The following is a 19,272-nucleotide window of genomic DNA, read 5'->3' as shown; positions in this document are numbered from 1 at the left end:
ATTTCAATGTACACTTCAATAGCTCCCAACACATCCGTCGTGTTGTGTAGCCATCACCACTGTCCAATTCCAGATCACTTGCATCACCCCTGAAAGAAGCCCAGTACCCACTGGCAGTCTACCCTCCAAACGTCACCTAGCGATCACTAACTAGTCTACCTTCTGTCTGCCATGGATTTGTCTGTTCTAGAGATTTCACAAAATCACACATTATGCGGCCTTTTGTGTCTGACCCCCTTCACTTAGCACATGGTTTTGAGGGCTCATCCATGGCGTAGCATGTTCCTTTTCATGGCTGAACAATCCCTTACTGTCACAGGAACTAAGTGACGCATTTCAAGCACTGTGCTCAGACATGTCACCTGAAACATCTTCAGCCATTCCTGGAGGCCTGTCGGTGGTTGCACAGATGTGATTCGGCGTCGTTGTTGCCCTTGACCATTGGCTGCTCTCAGGTCTCCGAAAGTCGTTGGTGTTGCTGAACACGGTACAAGCCCAGTGGTACTACACAAATACAAGGGTGGAAGCAAAGACAGATATTTATTAAGAATTATGGGCTCTAATAAAAATGAGATGATATGGTATATTTCAAACATCAGATTATTATTTTTACTTGCTTATTCCCAGAAAGCAAGGATACACAAAACTTATTCTGCTATTCTTAGGTAAGTTTCCTCCCTCCTACATAACCAGCTGTTTTTATCCCAGCACAGCTAACTGCAACCAAATGGCAGAATCTCTATGGCAAAACTGCAAGTTGTTGATAACATACCAATAATGTTAAAATACTTTCTTAGAAGATTCAGGTTCCACTTGTCTTATGACTGGTCTTTAGGAACATTATTAAACAAAAGTTTAAATTTCTTTCATAAAAAGGTGTGTAAGACTTATTAATGCTTTAAAATATCGTTAAGTAGTAGTACGTTCAAAGGCTTTAGACATTTCACTGGTCACATTATTCCTTAAGTTTGCCCCTGATGCCTTCTAAATTATTTACATTTGTCTATTCTTCTCTAATTTTCTATTGTTATTATTAAGCTTAGTCTAGATAGTATTTGATAAGAGCCTTGATTAGAAATGTATTTACTCAAACAGGTAGGTAGTGAGAACATATTATAAGCAAAATTAAGTGAAATGAGATCATCAAAATACTTTTATCCAATAATTTAAATTCTGAGACAGTAAACACACACACACACACAAATCTGAAATTCAATTAATTCTGACAACCAATAAAATAAGTAAATACTCTATTTTAGAGACGTGTGGGAAAAAGGAGCAGAAAGATTCAGTTAACAAAATTATATTTGCAAAGTAATCTTCAGTTTATTGAGCTAAGACAGTACAGTGTTTAAAATCCAAAGAACATATAAATTATATCCTAATAGTTAAGTATTGAGTTCTGAAAAATTACTAATGAAGTAATCTCAATTCTTCTCTATCTAGCATATCTCCTTATTTTGCTTAAAAATGCATCTCAGTCACCAGAAAAATACAAAAATCTTCATATCTACCACTTTTAAATCTTTTAACATTATTCATCTAAGATGGTCTCTAACATAAAACAATTAAATCTATTTTTTCTTCTATCAAATTTTAAAGGTAAGCTCTATTTTCTCCTCTGAAATGAAATAGAATGTGATTATAACTTAAATTTTCTAATAAAAATAAAAAACCAGTCTCATTTTATTATTAGAAAATCTTTCAACAAAATTAAAGAACATCAAAAATACACTGACCAAGTCTCTAAAAAGACATGGCAATCAATATGCTGTCTGGTTTTCTTTAGTAAGGCTGTGTTAAAAGGTTAAAAATAAAACTTTCTCCTATGCAAGTACTTTCTTAATAGAAAAAAGTAAGAGACGGAAGAAAAACTTTACTAAAACGTGTTCTATGGTAAAAATTCAGCATTCATTTATAAATGGCCTTGAAAACAACTGAACCATTTAATACTTCCGCCCTGGTATTAGTCTTATTAATAGAAGACCAAAATTATATGGTTGACTGAAATCTATACACTAAAAAAATAGCTTAAACATTAAACTCAGCATTCTCATCCAAGAAACAGTTTACCAAGACCAGTAGAAAAGAGCAAAAATGAAGTGAACAGTTTCACCTATCACTCCACACCCTCTGGTGAAAGTGCCAGAACACAGTGAAACTGTCAGAAGGCAAAGCATAAGCAAGAGAGGGGGACAGTTAACAAGGGAAAATCACAACAAAAAGCATCTTCTGAATAAGCAAGAAATAGCCTTATTGTTCTCTTCTGTATCATTTTTGCATTTTTGGTATATAAAACCATTCTAATTATCATGATTTCTAAATTTCAACAAAAGGCATCTGAAAGGAATATTTTCCAGAACTGAATGAAATAAAAGTATAAACTGTTCCCTGGAAGAAAAGAGATGCAATCTGTAACAATGTTTAATCACAAGTCCGAGTAATGTTAGTTTTATTGCATTTTAAAGAATAACTCTAAATAAAAATGTTGAGGGGAAAAAAAAGAAATGTCACCATCACAAAGTTCTTACGGTTTCTATATCTAATTTTCGATCAATTATTTGAAGTGACAAATATGCCAACAAGACTCATAAAAAGCCCTTAAGATGCTTTTGTCATTTAAATTTTAAAACACCGCATTCCAAATGACATCCAAAGCCATTTTTAATTGGCTGGGTAATAGATACTGTGCTTAAGTTAGCCTAATTAGTGTGAGAGAGGGAAAAGTTTTATACTGATGCAAAATCCAAAAATGATGGAATGGTGCAGGAAACAAGACTACAATTGTATTGAGTTGTTATGGAAACTATTCTACTGGTGTAGAAATGTATGTGTTAAAACATAAGGCTTACAAAGCGAATAAAGGGCGGTTTCTAACACAGTAATCTCATGAAATAAGATTGAGTTAGTAATTGTGAGGTCTGCTTCACTGCTACTAAATGTATCTTCAGTTAGCCATATATAACTATCTACCCTCGAACAGCTGTTGCTATAGAAACAAGATACATTTGCTCATATCCATATATCAGGACTTACTTTTTAGAATTCCTTCAAAATCATAATTTAAAGCTTTTGTTGGTAAGAGAACTTCTGCGTGTGTCTTACTTCAGTGTGTTAGTGACGAAATGTATACCCACAGTGGTAGTCCTTCTTCCCCTTATTTAAAATGTATGTTTCCCAATTTTCAGTGATGGCAAAATGTGCTACACAGTCAACAGTACTAGTGACACTATAACTCTATGAGAATAAAGTGAATGAAAGCTGTTCAGAATCGTCAGCTCTTTTAAAGAAACATGAGAATAGGGAGAGAATCAAATTATACTTAATATTACCTTGTATATTCTGAGACTTTGCATGGTTTCTTTCCCAAAGAAAAAGAGCGGACCTCAGAACCATGGTCCAACTTTCTTTTCATCTATAAGGTAAAACAAATGAGATATGTTAAAAAAATAATCACCTGTCCAATTATTAAATCTTAATGTTAGCATCAGTAATACTAAAAAAAAAAAACCCTTAAATTTTCATATGTCTGCAATATTAATTAGGCATAGCTAATTCATATAGAAAATAAATGTTTCATAGTTTCTTCTGTTATTTCTACTTTGTTTTACTCTTTACAAGACTGGAGAAGTGAATTTCTCCCCCTAATATTTGTGCAGAATAGGGTATGGTGATTTAAAAATTGAAACCCATCGTACATATTCCTTGAGAGTAATACACCTTTCACATTTGCTGGTTTAAGGATCAATACACGGGAATATGTCAAGTTAACCCACACAGAAAAGAACCACATTCAACATGCTGTTCTTAGTGATTTTCATTCTCCTTTAAAAGACATATTTAATTTCAAAATTAGAATGGAAGTAACAGTCAGTGACTTAAAACACATTATTACAAAAGGGGAAAGAGAATAATGTAAATAGAATGCTCTTGAAAAGTAATTACGATAAGGCATAAAAAATGACTGTGGGCAATGAGGACAGTGCAAAAAGTCAATCCATAATAAGAGGGAAATCTAGAGATAATGCAGTCAAGGTAGGAAAAAACCATCCGTTGATATTCACACAGAATATACAGCTCTGCTGACTATGGATTATAGATACTCAGGACAAAATAGTCTAACTTGAAAACCAACAAGAAAAACAGAAAGATTTTAAAAGAATGAGTTATGCATCTTTGTAAGGCATATCCAACATTTGTAGTTTTGAAGTATTTCATTATGCTACATAGATATGTAATACTGTAAATATATTCTGAATTACATTTTGTCATCAATATTGAAATATCTACTTTTTATATTTTACTGTTGGTTAACGGAGGTCATCTTACTATAGATATGTTATAAAACTATATAAAATAAGATCTGATGAGATTGAACAACTTATATTTTAGTAATCCTTCTAAGATTTGTGCTTGCTAATTAATTGCTATACTACTGAAAATGATGGGAAGAGGGGAATCCCCAGAGTGATAGAAAGTTATCCTCAATTTTATAATAAGGTGAAAACCCCTGCTTTGCAGTAGCCTTATTTTCTTACCTACTGCTTCACATGGGAACATCATAACACAGTATGCTACACTGTAAATACTAAAAAGAACCAATAAGACTCTAAAAATCTTTTTGAATCATATTCTAGATAATAAACTCTGTTTTTATCATCACGAAGAAAGTCTTCTAGAACACAGGGATTATTTTACAATGTTAGAGGCAAGACATGAGGGTATGACAAGCTCATCCACAATTTATACCTTAGTTCACGAAAATACCGACTGAAAGAAATGGAACTGGTCTTATTTCAACCCTTCAGAAGTTTCTGTCCTTATAACATTGTTCTAAAGTGACTCCTCTCAAAACCCACTATTTTCTTTCCCCAAATAATTTTAATAAAAAGCAAAAATAAATGCTTCAATATATAGGGTAGCCACGTGTTTACACGTGTATAAATTATAGACATACACACATACACAAAAATTTATTCATCAGGAAGGTCAGTACAGATTACCTTAAAAATCTATTTTTATAACTTCTATGGATCCTCATTTTTAAAATTATGTTGATAAATTTTGATATTCATTGTAATTAAGTTAGGAATACTGGCTTTCAGAACTTCTGGGATATCTTGTAAATACATTGGTCCAAATGCCATTTGCCACTAAAGGCAAACTTTATTTCCATCTTAGAAATCCTTCAGTGAATAAAAATGCCCGAAATTCATTTCAAGGGAACCAGTGGGAAACGATTTTCAAATTTAGAATATTTGATAAAATAAAGCACTTTCTCTATGACTATGTCTTTTTTTATTATACTGTTTACTAAAAATACTGACTTTAGAACCAAAAATTAATTCTGCAATTTTGAAGGGATGCAGAAAGTCAGTAAAATCTCTTTAAATATAAATCCCTAATGTTCTAGTGATTCTACACTTTAAGAGACGCAACTAAAGGGGGAAAAAAACCCACCCTATATACAAGGCATAGGAAAATTAAAGGCAAAAAGGTTCACTGAAAGCTAACTAAGGGTAGAGTATTTCCAGGTCAGCATTTAACAGAGCCACGTTTCTAAAGTACGAATATATTTTTTGAGGAAAAATTCTCAGATTAAAATACTCATTTTATTTTAAATGTAAAGCTTTTTTCAGCTCACGCTGTCTTTCCATTATTTGCTTACATTCATGATATAAAACAGAATACCAGACATCCAGCCACCCACCAAAATTAGAGGATACTGCAGCCATCTCTGATGATACAGATTTTCCTTCTCAGGCAGGCGTACACACACACACACACAATCATACAACACAGGAAGAAAACAGCTTACTTACTTTGTAAAAAATCATTTTTAGTGTGCCGTAGAAACCCATATTTTCCGGATTTTTCCCCTTCAGTGATTCTGTGCCCCCGTGTGTCCGGCTGCTTGGCAGTCTCTGACAATATAAACCTTTTTCAGGTAGGTATGTCACAGATTCTAATGTGGACATGCTCAGGCACGTCAGAAAAGGAAGATTAGGGAGCAGAACCGGCAGCAAAACTCCACAGTAGAGGCGAATGCAGCTCAGTATCAAGCCGCTTCTCGGGACACACATACATACATGCAGCTTGACTGAGGAGAACTCGAGGGAATAATGAGAGAGAACCGAGAAGATTATTGGAGGAGACTCTGCCCTGTCAAAGCCTGGACTGGAGAGATTCCTCCCTCAGCAGCAGAGGGATCAGATTACATCTTCCCTTGAACACAGAATGGTGCAGTCCAGGATTCAGCAATGCAGACTGCACATCAATTATATGGTGATCCGCTCCAGGGAACCCGTAAGCACACAGCGCGCTGAACAGAGGGAGGAGGTGGGCCGTCAAGGAGACCGCCCCCACGCCACAGCCCCCCTCTCCCCTTTCAAACTTTCAGGAGGTTATTTCTACATTTTCTAAAACCTGCAGATTTGAAGTTTTAAATGGCAAGCATCATTTCCGCACATGAATCCTTTCAGAAACATTTTGAAAATGGAATATATTTTCATCTGGTCCTCCCAACAGAAGCCAAGCAGTCTATGTTCACTAACTGCTGCCCTATCGCAGTCCTGGCATAGGCTGATCAGATTTATCAAGTAGCTTGGACAGTCCAAGATGGGCAGTTGCAGAGGGAAGAATGAGAGAGTCTTTGAGGGCGATTTACAGAAAGGTGAACCAGTTTGGAACACAGCAGCATTTGCAGAAATTATGTAATATTTCAGCCTGCATATTTCTTATATTAATATTTAATATAAATATTCCCTATGCTTTTCCATCTCATTCACTTAAAACACAGTCTTAAAAAAAATTACCATACACTGTCAGTCCTTAGTAATCCTGAGAGTATCTTTCTATGATTAACAAACTAAGTATATAAAGTCTGGCTGAAAGGTTCTATTTCTCCAAAGAGATCAAAAACTGTGCTCATTGGAGAGTCTTATAATTACGTGTTCATTTAATTTTGAGTAAATAGGAGGCACTGGACTTCCACTTCCAAACTTATCTTCACAGTGTATACTGCTTGTCATTAAAAACGTATTTTATATAATAATAAAAGGCATCAAAGTTTGCCTGAAGGCAACATTTTTCTTAGAATGACTGCTACACAAGTCTAGATATTTCATCTTGCAACTTGCTACAAAGCTAGCTTTGGAGGCAATTATGAGATTCTTTGGACTAGAAAGGCCCATTATTAAGGGTCTAGTTAATTAACTCCTACCCTCCCCATTAACGTCCTTTATTACAAGTAAACTGTGTCCCTATAGTTATTTAAGCACTTAGAAAGTTTCTTCAGGAAAAAAGAAATAATATGACTTACATTTTAATACTTTCTGCTACGGTTATAAATGACTTTTGTTAGAAAAATGATTCTAAATGACGCATAAAGTAGTATCATTTTTAAAATAAATGTTTACCTTTTTAATTGAGACACTAAGTCAGAAAAAAAAAGGAAATTAAGTCAGCATAACGTCTTTATCTTTAAAACATAGATAACCTAAAATTTTATGGAAATATATATCCTGGGTCTTCTCTTGGAAGTTATATTCTACATATTATTATTTTTTTAATCTCCTTACTGGCTCTTAAACTAATTCTTACCCTCAGAAACAATATGTACATGTACTCAACAAAAGTTGGTCTTCTAAATAAACAATTAACTTACTTCAAAGGAAACTTCCTTTTGAAAAGAAATGTTACTCTTGTCAAAAAAAATTCCAACTATTAAGAATGGACCCATAAACCTTCTTTTTTTTTTAAAGCTTCAGAGCACTCAGGATTTGAAAAAGAAAAAGAACCTCTCCCCGTTCTGGGCTATCTGAAGGAACTAACTGTAAAAGGAACACCTGAAATGCCCTCTGAAAGCCTGTCAGAGGACAAAGAGGCTACCTCTCAGTCATGTAACAGTGTACTCCTTGACTACAGTTAAAGTCATGTCCTATCTCTAGCTGAACTAACCCTTTCAAATAAAGTCTACTCAACTGAGAACACAGACCAACTTTAATAAACCAGGAACACTGTCTCAACATCTTAACATAGTTAAAGAAGAAAACATCTTAACTTTGTTTATTCAATGGAATGCTTCTGGTTTTATGACTCCTATGTATGGCTATGAAGTTACAGGAAAACCTGATTCCCACAAATGTATGTTTATATGTAGGTATGTAGATTCACTTTTTAAATTTTTGAATGGGCAAAACATTTATATAGCTCAAAAATAAAAATGAAATACAGAAATAAACACTGAAAAGACTTTCCAAAACTCCCAACCATCTATCTACCCTCCCAACCATCTATCTACCATGGTTCCCATTTGGAAATGATTTTTATTAGTTTGTTTATCCTTTAGGTGAGAATTAAATATTTGTAAGTACTCATGAAGACTTAACATTTCCAAATATTTAAACAATTCTCCCTAATATCTTGTTTATAATGCTGATTTGAACTATGAAGAAAGAATTTGTCAAGCAAAAGCTAGTCAATCAAGTCTTCAACTAGATTTCAAATTAACAGAATAAAAATGAATGGTTTTCAATATTCTTTGCAGTACTAGTAACAGGGCTTCCCAGGTGGCTCAATGGGTAAAGAATCTGTCTACAATGGAGGAGATTCAGAAGATGCAGATTCGATCCCTGGGTCAGGAAGATTCCGGAGGAGGGCATGGCAATCCACTCCAGTATTCCTGCCTGGAGAATCCCATGAACAGAGCCTGGTGGGCTACAGTGTCCAAAGGGTCACAAAGACTCAGACATGACTGAAGTGGCTAAGCACACATTCACTTAAGTACTAGTAATGAAAATTGTGATCTACGAAATCATTCTCAAATTCCTATTTCTGAGATTTTGGCTAAAATACAAAAGTTTAAAACTTTATCCAGAGATTTTTTAGTAATACTAGTTTAATAAGTGAAATTAACTAGTAAGTGAAAAAGCCAGAAAATATTTGTGTTTGTCACCCACATTTTTACAATGTCTCAAAGTAGTCAATAATTATTTTTCACTACAATAAACCAAATCTTCATATAATATCAGCTAAGCAATAAATTCCCCATTCCATAAAATATTTTTTCTTGTGCTGACTGACAAGTTATAAACCTTGCTGAAAATCTATTAGCAAGGGGAATGACTGACACTGAAGCCCTGGATTACAGCCTATCTGCTAATTCAGATCCAGTGCTCATCTCAACACAGATCCACTGAACTAGGTGTATAAGGAGTGCATGAAAGCAGTAAAAACCAGCATAAAGACATGAAAATGTACTGCCCCAGAGTATAAGCCTCTGGGGAAACAGTGGTAGAAGAATGATTAACCTCTGAGCCACTGCAAGAGAAATGGCTCTTTCTAAGCAATTGGTGGCGATGACTAAGTTTTCACAAGGGCAAGTTGTGGTTGACTAAGTTTTCAAAAGGGCAAGTTGCGGTCGGTTATCGGCAGAAACAAAAACTGACCTACGGGTAAACAGTATGAAAAACACAGACAGCAAAACAGTCTTCACAGTATCATGTATCTTCAGAGAAAAACGTATCTATACACAGGGTGTCAACAGAGGAAAGAGTAGTTAATAGATTACTTTTCCTCACCTTGACTCTCAGAGTTCATTATTTTCATTTAAAATACCTTCTTCCATTGCACTTTTATCATACCTCATTGTAATTATTTTCATACTTCTCTCTCCCCTACTATTTGAAGGTTCACAGTTTCCTAAGACATAGTACAAAGATGATACAAAACAAATATATAATAATTTTGAATAAATGGCCATTTAAGCAAACCATTAGAATAAAAATTTTCTAAAGCATATATAGATACCTAATACTAAATTATACTTAGTGCTAAAAAGTCCAACTGTTATAATTAGTCGATGATACTATAAATAATGTTGGTACTTTGCATTACTTTGCCAAAATTTAAAATTTCCTTTTCATTTTATAATAGTAGGATAATATATTTATATAGATACATCAGTGATTTTCTTTATTACTATTATGACAACATTCTTTACTCTGATGTTACATTAGGAATATACCACCTACCACAGTTAGCTGTCTCGCCCAAGCACAGAATTTAGGTTAGAGAGAGTTTGGGATTTAAACATCAAAGAAAGGAATGCCAAGCATGTTGAGGTTGAAAGCAACTTTGGAAATCTCACTAACCCACTATCATTAGGTTTCTGGGGTACAAGTTCCTATTAAAACATTCACAATTGATATTGGGAAGTTAACAACCCTGTTCTATCACAGGTATATTATCTATTAAAATAGGATGTATGCTTAGTACCTACATTTTCCCCAATACAAGCAGGTGGCAGTACTGATCAATAAGCTATTTTCACATTTATTCATTCATTAAGCATTTATACCTACTGTGTGTCAGGCACAGGATAACACATTATTTAAAGAACTTATTTTCCTCTCCATTGAATTTATGGTCAGTTTAAGATAGGGAATAGGGTTAGTTCCAAAAATTTTTTGAGAATATGTAAATATGTAACAAGGTGACCAGATTTAGTTTGAAATTACCTCCAAGGAAGCATGTATTAAAATACTACTACATTTAAAAATATCCCAAACACTATATACTGTAATATATAACAACTTGGTTTAAAGTAACACTTGTTGGGAAGTGAGGGGATGCTTATATATAAAATCTTAACCTCCATAATCAAAATGTAAATCAAAGTATCATAGCTCAAATTATGTTAAAATTTTTTTAACATAATTACAATTGTACAAGTGGTACTTAATTTTTTTCCTTTTCCCTGAAGTTTAAAATATTTATAACTTTCTTTATAAAAATGCAGCCCCTGAGGATCTGACAAGTAAATTACAATAGAGATTCAAGATAAAGTTTTTTTTTTTTATCCCTTCAGTTCAGTTCAGTCGCTCAGTTGTGTCCGATTCTTCGCAACCCCAAGAATCACAACATGTCAGGCCTCCCCGTCCATCATCAACTCCCGGAGTTCACTCAAACTCATGTCCGTCGAGTCAGTGATGCCATCCAGCCATCTCATCCTGGGTCGTCCTCTTTTCCTCCTGCCCCCAATCCCTCCCAGCATCAGAGTCTTTCCCAATGAGTCAACTCTTTGCATGAGGTGGCCAAAGTACTGGAGTTTCAGCTTCAGCATCAGTCCTTCCAATGAACACCCAGGACTGATCTCCTTTAGGATGGACTGGTTGGATCTCCTTGCAGTCCAAGGGATTCTCAAGAGTCTTCTCCAACACCACAGTTCAAAAGCATCAATTCTTCAGAGCTCAACTTTCTTTATAGTCCAACTCTCACATCCATACATGACCACTGGAAAAACCATAGCCTTGACTAGATGGACCTTGCTGGCAAAGTAATATCTCTGCTTTTCAATATGCTATCTAGGTTGGTCATAACTTTCCTTCCAAGGAGTAAGCATCTGTTAATTTCATGGCTGCAATCACCATCTGCAGTGATTTTGGAGCCCCAAAAAATAAAGTCTGACACTGTTTCCACTGTTTCCCCCTCTATTTCCCATGAAGTGATGGGACCCGATGCCATGATCTTTGTTTTCTGAATGTTGAGCTTTAAGCGAACTTTTTCACTCTCCTCTTTCACTTTCATCAAGAGGCTGTTTAGTTCCTCTTCACTTTCTGCCATAAGGGTGGTGTCATCTGCATGTCTGAGGTTATTGATATTTCTCCAGCAATCTTGATTCCAGCTTGCGCTTCTTCCAGCCCAGTGTTTGTCATGATGTACTCTGCATATAAGTTAAATAAGCAGGGTGGTTTGGGCCAAATTACTGATCTGACAAACATATACACAAATGTATGCACCCACCAATACGTGAATATACACAGGTACAGAATCTCACACAGTAATGCAAGCTAAGAGTTCTATTTATAACAGCCACAGAAGAAAATGGCAGCTTTGCCTGTTTGCTCTTTTCAATTTTATATTGTCATAGAGCTAGCAGAGACAATATGCGTACTAAAACACTACTACAATACTCCTTTGTAGTCAAGCAACATCTGTAATAACCTGACAAACTTGTAAGTCACTCTGAAGTTTATCCTGAATTATCTAGAAAGCAATTAGTCTTTAAATCTCATGTTCTAAACCCCAAATAAACTACCAGTAAGCATCTTGAATTCATATCAAAATTTCCTCTCAAATTTTCATTATAAATTTTTTTGTAGCCATCCCTTCAGTAAAGTAAGAAAAATATCACGGGAAACTATTTTTAAAAGGTTCCAGGAAAACAGAACAGCAAATATGACCCAGGAATGAATTTAATCAACATGGAGAAAGAATGAAATCAATTTTCCTTCCATGTGTTGCTTACAACCACATTCACTCTACTTTCTTTATCTAATTTAATATTTACCGCTGCTATCTGTAAGGTTCAAATGTATTTACATGGCTTGAGAAAAGTTTCCTATAGATATGGTATATCAATCTTGCATTTTAATATTAAAATAACCTTTCATTTTAAGGACTGCTTAAAATTCTGAAACTGATTTCTTTTATTAGCTATTAGTCATCACTGAAAAGCTTTGAGAAAAGATATAAAGACTAAGAAGTAAAAAAGTTACATCCACTGAATCAACAAAAAAACATTACTAGCAGGAAGCCATACAGTGCAGAACCAGAAGGGAGCCTGGGATCACCTAATTCTCCTTCATTTGTGGAATGAACCTAAGTTTTGGAATCAGAGTAATCTGAGTTTAAACAACAGCTATGTCATCATTAGAGTGTAACTTTGGTAGGGGTTATTTGACCACCATGAGTTCTCGTTTTCTTTTATTTGTGCAAATGTGGTGGTAATACCATTTACCTTACCAACCTAAGTATTATTGTGTGGACACAGAGGTGCCTGGCACAAAACATGCTATACAATAAGAACTATTATTTATAGGTGAGAACTGTAAGGTAGAGAATTAAGTGTCGTGTTCAGGGTTATACAGCTATTTTAGAGCCACAGACTCCAGTCCCAAGTTCACTACTTTTAACTGATTTCCATTATATATGTGATGGCTCAAGTTGAACTAAAATAATTAGACATTACCAAAGAAGGAAAAAAGTACTATATTTTGCAAATACCAATTAAATATGCTAACCACAACTAAATCTTGATTTATTCAGTTCATGGAATGATTATCTAGGTCTATATAACTATGCTTCTGCTACACATGGCAAATTGGGGGCAAAAAGATGGTAACTGGGGGAAAAGTAACAGAAACAGAAAGATTTAGGTTAAGTGGAATCAATCAATTAAGAAATAAGATCTGCAAGGTGCTACTGAAGTAAAATAAACACATTACAATGATCCTCTACCCTTAAGATATTTAATATCCAACTGTCAAGACAAGAAGCTCATAAAGAGTATTTGAATATCAAGTGCCAAACTGGGTAGCGTAAGAAGTCAGAAAACAGAGAAGTCATTTAAATAGATACGGTATTGCTTCTAAGTTTAAAAGACTGAGTCTGATAGATGTTGAAGAGATAGAAGGGAATTATCATCTGTGGACCTATGATACATGTGGAAATGCCACCATCATTAACTTGAAGTACTGACAATATCTCTAACACTTCCAGCAGTCACTAGTCTTTATAAGGCCTACTTAGTATTATTATCTCCTCATTCAAACACTTAATACTACAGTTAAAATAGTCTTTAACTTACTCGTAATGGTTTCTTCAAAAGTACTTCCTGCCATGATACATACTTCCATTTTAGGGCTAATATATGTCTTTCTGTACAAGGAGAACTTTACTGTGTGGGTGTGAAAACTTTAGACTTTTTATTTTAGTTACAAACACTGACTAAGAAGGGGTCCTTCTGTTTCCAAAGGTACTTACCAGAAATCCTACATAAAAGCAGGTTATACTCTTGAATGGGGGGGGGTGGGGGAAGGCAAGGGCATAACAAAGAAACAAGAGAGTTCTTAAACATACAGATGTTATAGTCACCAAAAAACTCTATGAAAAGACAATAAAAAATGTAACTCAGGGCCGAAGTGGATACCTGACTCACTGATTCTCACCAACATGTAGCCTCTACTATTGAAAAATGCAGCTCACTTGGAAAACGAGACACCTCGTTCATCTTGTTCCTCTCCCAGTCCCTTCTTCCCATGCCCTGCCCCTCCAGCCTCTAAACTTGAAGCCTCCTTGTAAAGAGTAGATTTCAGTACAGAGCATGTTCAAGTCACAGAAACTGTTCATCATGTAAGAACCAAGAGAAGGGTTATTAGAAAGCAGGGGATGGGAGATTCAAACACATGGTAAAAAGATCCTTTTGAAAATGTATACATACATACATACATATACATACATATATATATATACATACATATATATATATATATATATAAGTGTGTGTGTGTCTGTGCACTCAGGCATGAGTATGGATGGGCAAAGTCTACATAAATATATAAAAATGTGCACAGTAGTTATCTAAGTGGCTTAATAAGAGATTTTTTTTTCTTTTTCTATTCTCCTGTTAATAAACAAGCATTTCTTACTCTGTGCTAATAACTGTTCTAGGCACTGGGTGTAAGACAGCAAACAATGCAGATGAGGCACCTGGTCCCATATGCTTGACATTCTAGAGTGGGGGAAAAACAAAGTTGTTGTTCAGTCGCTGTGTTCGACTCTGTGAGTCCATGGAATGCAGCGTGCCAGGCTTCCCTGTCCTTCACTATCTCCCGCAGTTTGCTCAAATTCATGTTCCTTGAATTGGTGATGCCTACTAATAAATGAACAAGATAATTTCATGTAATTCTAAGCACTCCAAGAAGGCTGAATGCCGAAGAATTGATGCGTTTGAATTGTGGTGCTGGGGAAGACTCTTGAAAGTCCCTTGGATTCCAAGGAGATCAAACCACTCAATCCTAAAGGAAATCAACCCTGAATATTTACTGGAAGGACTGATGCTGAAGCTAAAGCTCTAATACTCTGGCCACCTAATGCGAAGAATTGACTCACTGGAAAAGACCCTGATGCTGAGAAAGATTGAGGGCAGGAAGAGAAGAGCGTGACAGAGGATGAGATGGTAGGATGGCATCACTGACTCAATGGACATGAGTTTGAGCAAACTCAGGGAGATAGTGAAGGACACGGAAGCCAGGCGTGCTGCAGTCCACGGGATCACAAACAGTCAGACGCGACTTAGCAACTAAACAACAGATGCGCAGCTGAACTGCAAAAGGACATTCTCGACAGTGATTCTATGTTATTTTTTATATTTTCAAAAATGTATATAAAATTGAAGACCACTCATAAAGTAATTCTCACATGTTGAAATTAGATAAACAGAGAAAATGAATAAAAATATTTTCAGTTCTTTCATGTACAATTACTTTTCTATTTCCCTTATCACTCATCACCTCATACTAATTCTCAAATGTAGCACCCATTCCAACAGATTCCTAAGCTGGAAAAGGAAGAGGATTGGAATTGTTGGTAATAATTATTCTGTGCCATGCACCAAGCACTACTCTAAAGCCTTTGTATCTAGTAGCTCAGTCCTGTCAGAATGAAAGGGCATCTACCATATCATCCCTCTATTTCCTTGCTCTTGCACTTTCTATGCCCTGATTCTATCTCTCCATCTGATAATTTACTCTTTTTTGAGAAAGAGATAGATACTGGCCTCAGATCTCTACAGATTGTTAATGTATCTGCCAGCCTTACTTTAGCAAATGTCTACCATGGTTAAAGACGTGGTTACGCTTAGTTACTGGAGGCAAAATGATTTTACCCATGGTACACTTTTAAAGACTGCTTCCTCGTGATCATAAAGGAAATTCAGAACATGATCACAGCATCTCAAGGTTGGAAAAAGCCTTCAAATAAAGTTTACTACAGCCTCGGGTACGTTCTTAGGTAAACTTTCATTAAAACTCACTATTTCTATTTCCTGTAGTCATCCAGGATCTTTAACCTAAAACACATGTTATTCTGAACTCTGTGATCCTGGCTTACTCATTTTGATAATTATGTTCAATTATAAATATTTGACTAGCAGATACATAAAATCCAGATTCATCTTATGTTTTAAAGAATAGATTTCAGTATAGAGCATTTTCAAGTCACAGAAACTGTTCATCATGTAAGAACTAAGAGAAGGGTTATTATAAAGCAGGGGATGGGAGATTCAAACACATGGTAAAAAGATCCTTTTGAAAATGTATACATACATATACATATATATATAAGTGTGTGTGTGTCTGTGCACTCAGGCATGAGTATGGATGGGCAAACATACTTTTTAAAACATAACATCTCTTCTCAAGTACCTTAAATATTTTACAGAAGAATTCAAAATGAGAAGGGAGAGCTTAAACCAATCTTTTAAAACTCTAGTTATGAATCAAGTTTATGAACTTGAACTTATTTCCCTTATTTAAAAACATTTATTAAGTATCTATTCCATATGGGTGCTAGGCCAGGAAGAAACATAAAACACACTGCATTCTTCCTCTAGAAAGTGTACATCATACTGATCTTTAATCAATTCTTTACTTATTTTAGAGTAGCTTGCCTGCTCTTTAAGTATTCAAGTGTTTGATGTAGCTGTCAAGTGAGTAGGGAAGAACCTAGTAATCATGCCCCCACTACATTTAAAAAGGAGGATTCGAAATATTCATTTTAGAAACATCAATTTACATTTTAAAGCAATTACTGTATATATAATTTAACAAACTGCATTCTTTGCTTTGAAACTATCAAGAATTATATGACTAGCATAACACTTACATGATCCCTTACCATTTCAGGAGATTCCAAAAGGTTTGAAGAGTCAGTAAATAAAATCTGAGTACAAAGAAATACTGCTGGAAGTAGCCATGAGTAGGGTTTGGCAGATTTTGCCTGTCGTGGAAACATTTTCAAAATAACTATTAATCTGAAAAGGTATCTGATCTACAGCAGTCCTTGATTGTCAGCGAACTATAGGATTGATGTTTAGGAGCACTTTGACATCTTGGCAATACTACTGTAATAGAAATATTTAACTTATAAGTTTATTTTCTTTATTAAAAATTATTTAATATTTAGCACATAACTTAAAAACTATTTATCTATAAATACTCAAGGTCCCCACATGTCTACAAATTGACTTTGAAAGTTTGTCACCCTCGATACATGACTCTATAAGCATTTCCCTTTGTAGGATGGATATCACTGGCTTCCCAGCAGTTATAAGAAAGCATGGCATGTAATGATGACATGATGACCATGGAACAAGCCTGCATACAACGATTACGAACTGCTCTATGCACATGACTTGTTTGTTGAAAACTGCTACATGGTGGCAGGAGAATATTTTTTAAAAAAAACTAAATCTAAAAATTTTATTTTTATTGAGTCAATGCATGTTCAAATGTCTACAACATGGAAAAAAAAATTCTATAAGGAATAACTTAAGTCTACCAAAGGATATAAAGTCAAAGATAGCAAAAAGATGCTGAACGTTAGAATAGTCTTAAAATTGTAGTATTTTTTAGCTCTTCGGATAAAGACACACACAGACACACCCAACCCTCTTCATTTTAAATCTTTTCTTTAAAGTTATTCTATCAGGACACAAAAGAGCAAATCAAGAACTTAAAATATTTTTCAAGAGATGTTAAATGAAGATATAGTCATCATCATGATCACAACATAAAAAAGCAAAGATTAAAATTAGATGGCATTTTCTAAGATATTTTTACTCAACTAGCTTTTATTAAACAATTACAATAAATAGATTTCATTAGGCCAAGATATAATTTACTCCTCACCAATTAATTTATTTCAAAGACCTTAACTTTGTCAAGTTCACTATATTTGTTTATACAAAAGTTACAAAGTCAAAGGAAATTACTGTTAGGAAAATTTATGGTGATCTTCTCCCCAAATTTCATTTTAACATTATCAGTGTCATCCAAATGAATCCTGAGTTGTAGAATGGTTCTCTATTCTCTAAACAATGAAATAAGAGGGCGAGAAAACTAAATAGTGACTTAAACATTTTATTTTTATAGATCTAGACTACCACATTCTAGAAATAGTTAGCCAGAGATACTGAAAGCCAGACTCTAAGCAAAAAGTATACAAAACTGAACAAGATGCAGTCCCTATCCTGGAGAACTTCCCGACTGAGAAGGACAGACGAGCCAAAAAACCATGACAAATCAATGCATCTGATAAATAAAGCTGCCCAATTTACATGACAACACATAGACCTAGGGGGAGAGAAGAAAGTTTTCACACATGGCAATATTTTAAACCAAAATAAGAAAAAATAAACACTAGATTTTAATCTGACTTGAGTGCTCCTGCAGTGCTCGCTATCAAAAACATTCAACTTTGACTAAGCAACATAAAAAGAAAAAAAAAAAACAGATGTTCTTCTAAGAAAATGAAGTATACAGGGAAGAAAACTTAATATATTCCAGGTACTCGTCCAGGTACTTTACTTATATTAACTCAGTGAAACTGCAACAGCGCTATGAAGTAGGTACGATTATCACTTCATTTTACAGATATGGAATAGGAACAGTGAATTTAAGTAACATTCCCAAGGTCACACAACTACTAAATTGGTAACTGAGATTTAACCACAGGCAGAGCTTGGTCTCCAGTTTATAGAAAATGAAAGAGGGTTTTATACATATATATATATATATAGCAAGAAGTACTGTTAGTTAAGAAATCTTTAGGATGCTTCCCAGGCTATCTCAGTGTGCGAACACGTGATGTGTGCATGAAATTTATGTTAAGACTCGCAGTGGGCACAGAGAAAGAAAAGACACACTACACAACTAACTGTGACTCTGGATATACTTTACTGTGGGAATTTACTAAGAGCAGCTAGCCAAAGAGTTAACATTCTACTGCTGATACTTCCTTGGCGGAGAACTGCTCCCATCATCTGGGACGCTGTACTGAGGCTCCACAGCCATCAACAGGCAGACAGGCAGAAAGTCTGATGGAAGGTGCTCACAACAATACATGAGTTTTGCCTCCTTTTCCCAAATCCCTTAAGAACTTATAGCTCCTGACTCTTATTTCTTCATGTTCCATGCTTTATTTCCTCCAAATGTGAAATAATGAAAAAGAGCTGAGAACAGAATATGCAAAAGTATCTCCACTGGAAGGTCGTTTCAAAGAGGCTACTGGGTTTTTCACCATTACCATAATGATGTGGAAACTACAGCAAAACAGGCAAAAACGTTCGATATCATAAGACTTGGTAAAGAAACTGCTTCAAGTGGTCTTTACTATTTACTCTAAGCCAAATACACTTAACAGGGAATT

The 19,272-nt window shown here is 34.9% G+C and overlaps 1 protein-coding gene across 5 annotated transcripts in view; it reads right to left on the bottom strand.

The window, feature by feature from the left end:
* FBXW7 (F-box and WD repeat domain containing 7) overlaps window positions 1–19,272 on the bottom strand; it is a 132,505-nt gene that overhangs the window by 27,510 nt on the left and 85,723 nt on the right. For 4 of the 5 annotated variants that reach the window (XM_042234293.2, XM_060400967.1, XM_042234291.1 and 1 more), the window contains 2 exons: window positions 3,333–3,415; window positions 363–504 (listed from right to left, as the gene is read on the bottom strand). In XM_042234293.2, the coding sequence (XP_042090227.1) occupies window positions 363–504; window positions 3,333–3,415 (225 nt within the window). Of the gene's footprint in view, window positions 1–362; window positions 505–3,332; window positions 3,416–5,822; window positions 6,180–19,272 lie in introns of those variants that run through there. The other variant, XM_004017195.5, reaches the window with a different exon arrangement.

This window comes from Ovis aries, chromosome 17 (genome assembly GCF_016772045.2).
Source record: "Ovis aries strain OAR_USU_Benz2616 breed Rambouillet chromosome 17, ARS-UI_Ramb_v3.0, whole genome shotgun sequence".
NCBI lineage: Eukaryota > Metazoa > Chordata > Mammalia > Artiodactyla > Bovidae > Ovis > Ovis aries.
Note: the sequence above shows the minus strand (reverse complement) of the source record. Positions and strands in the feature narration are given on the sequence as shown.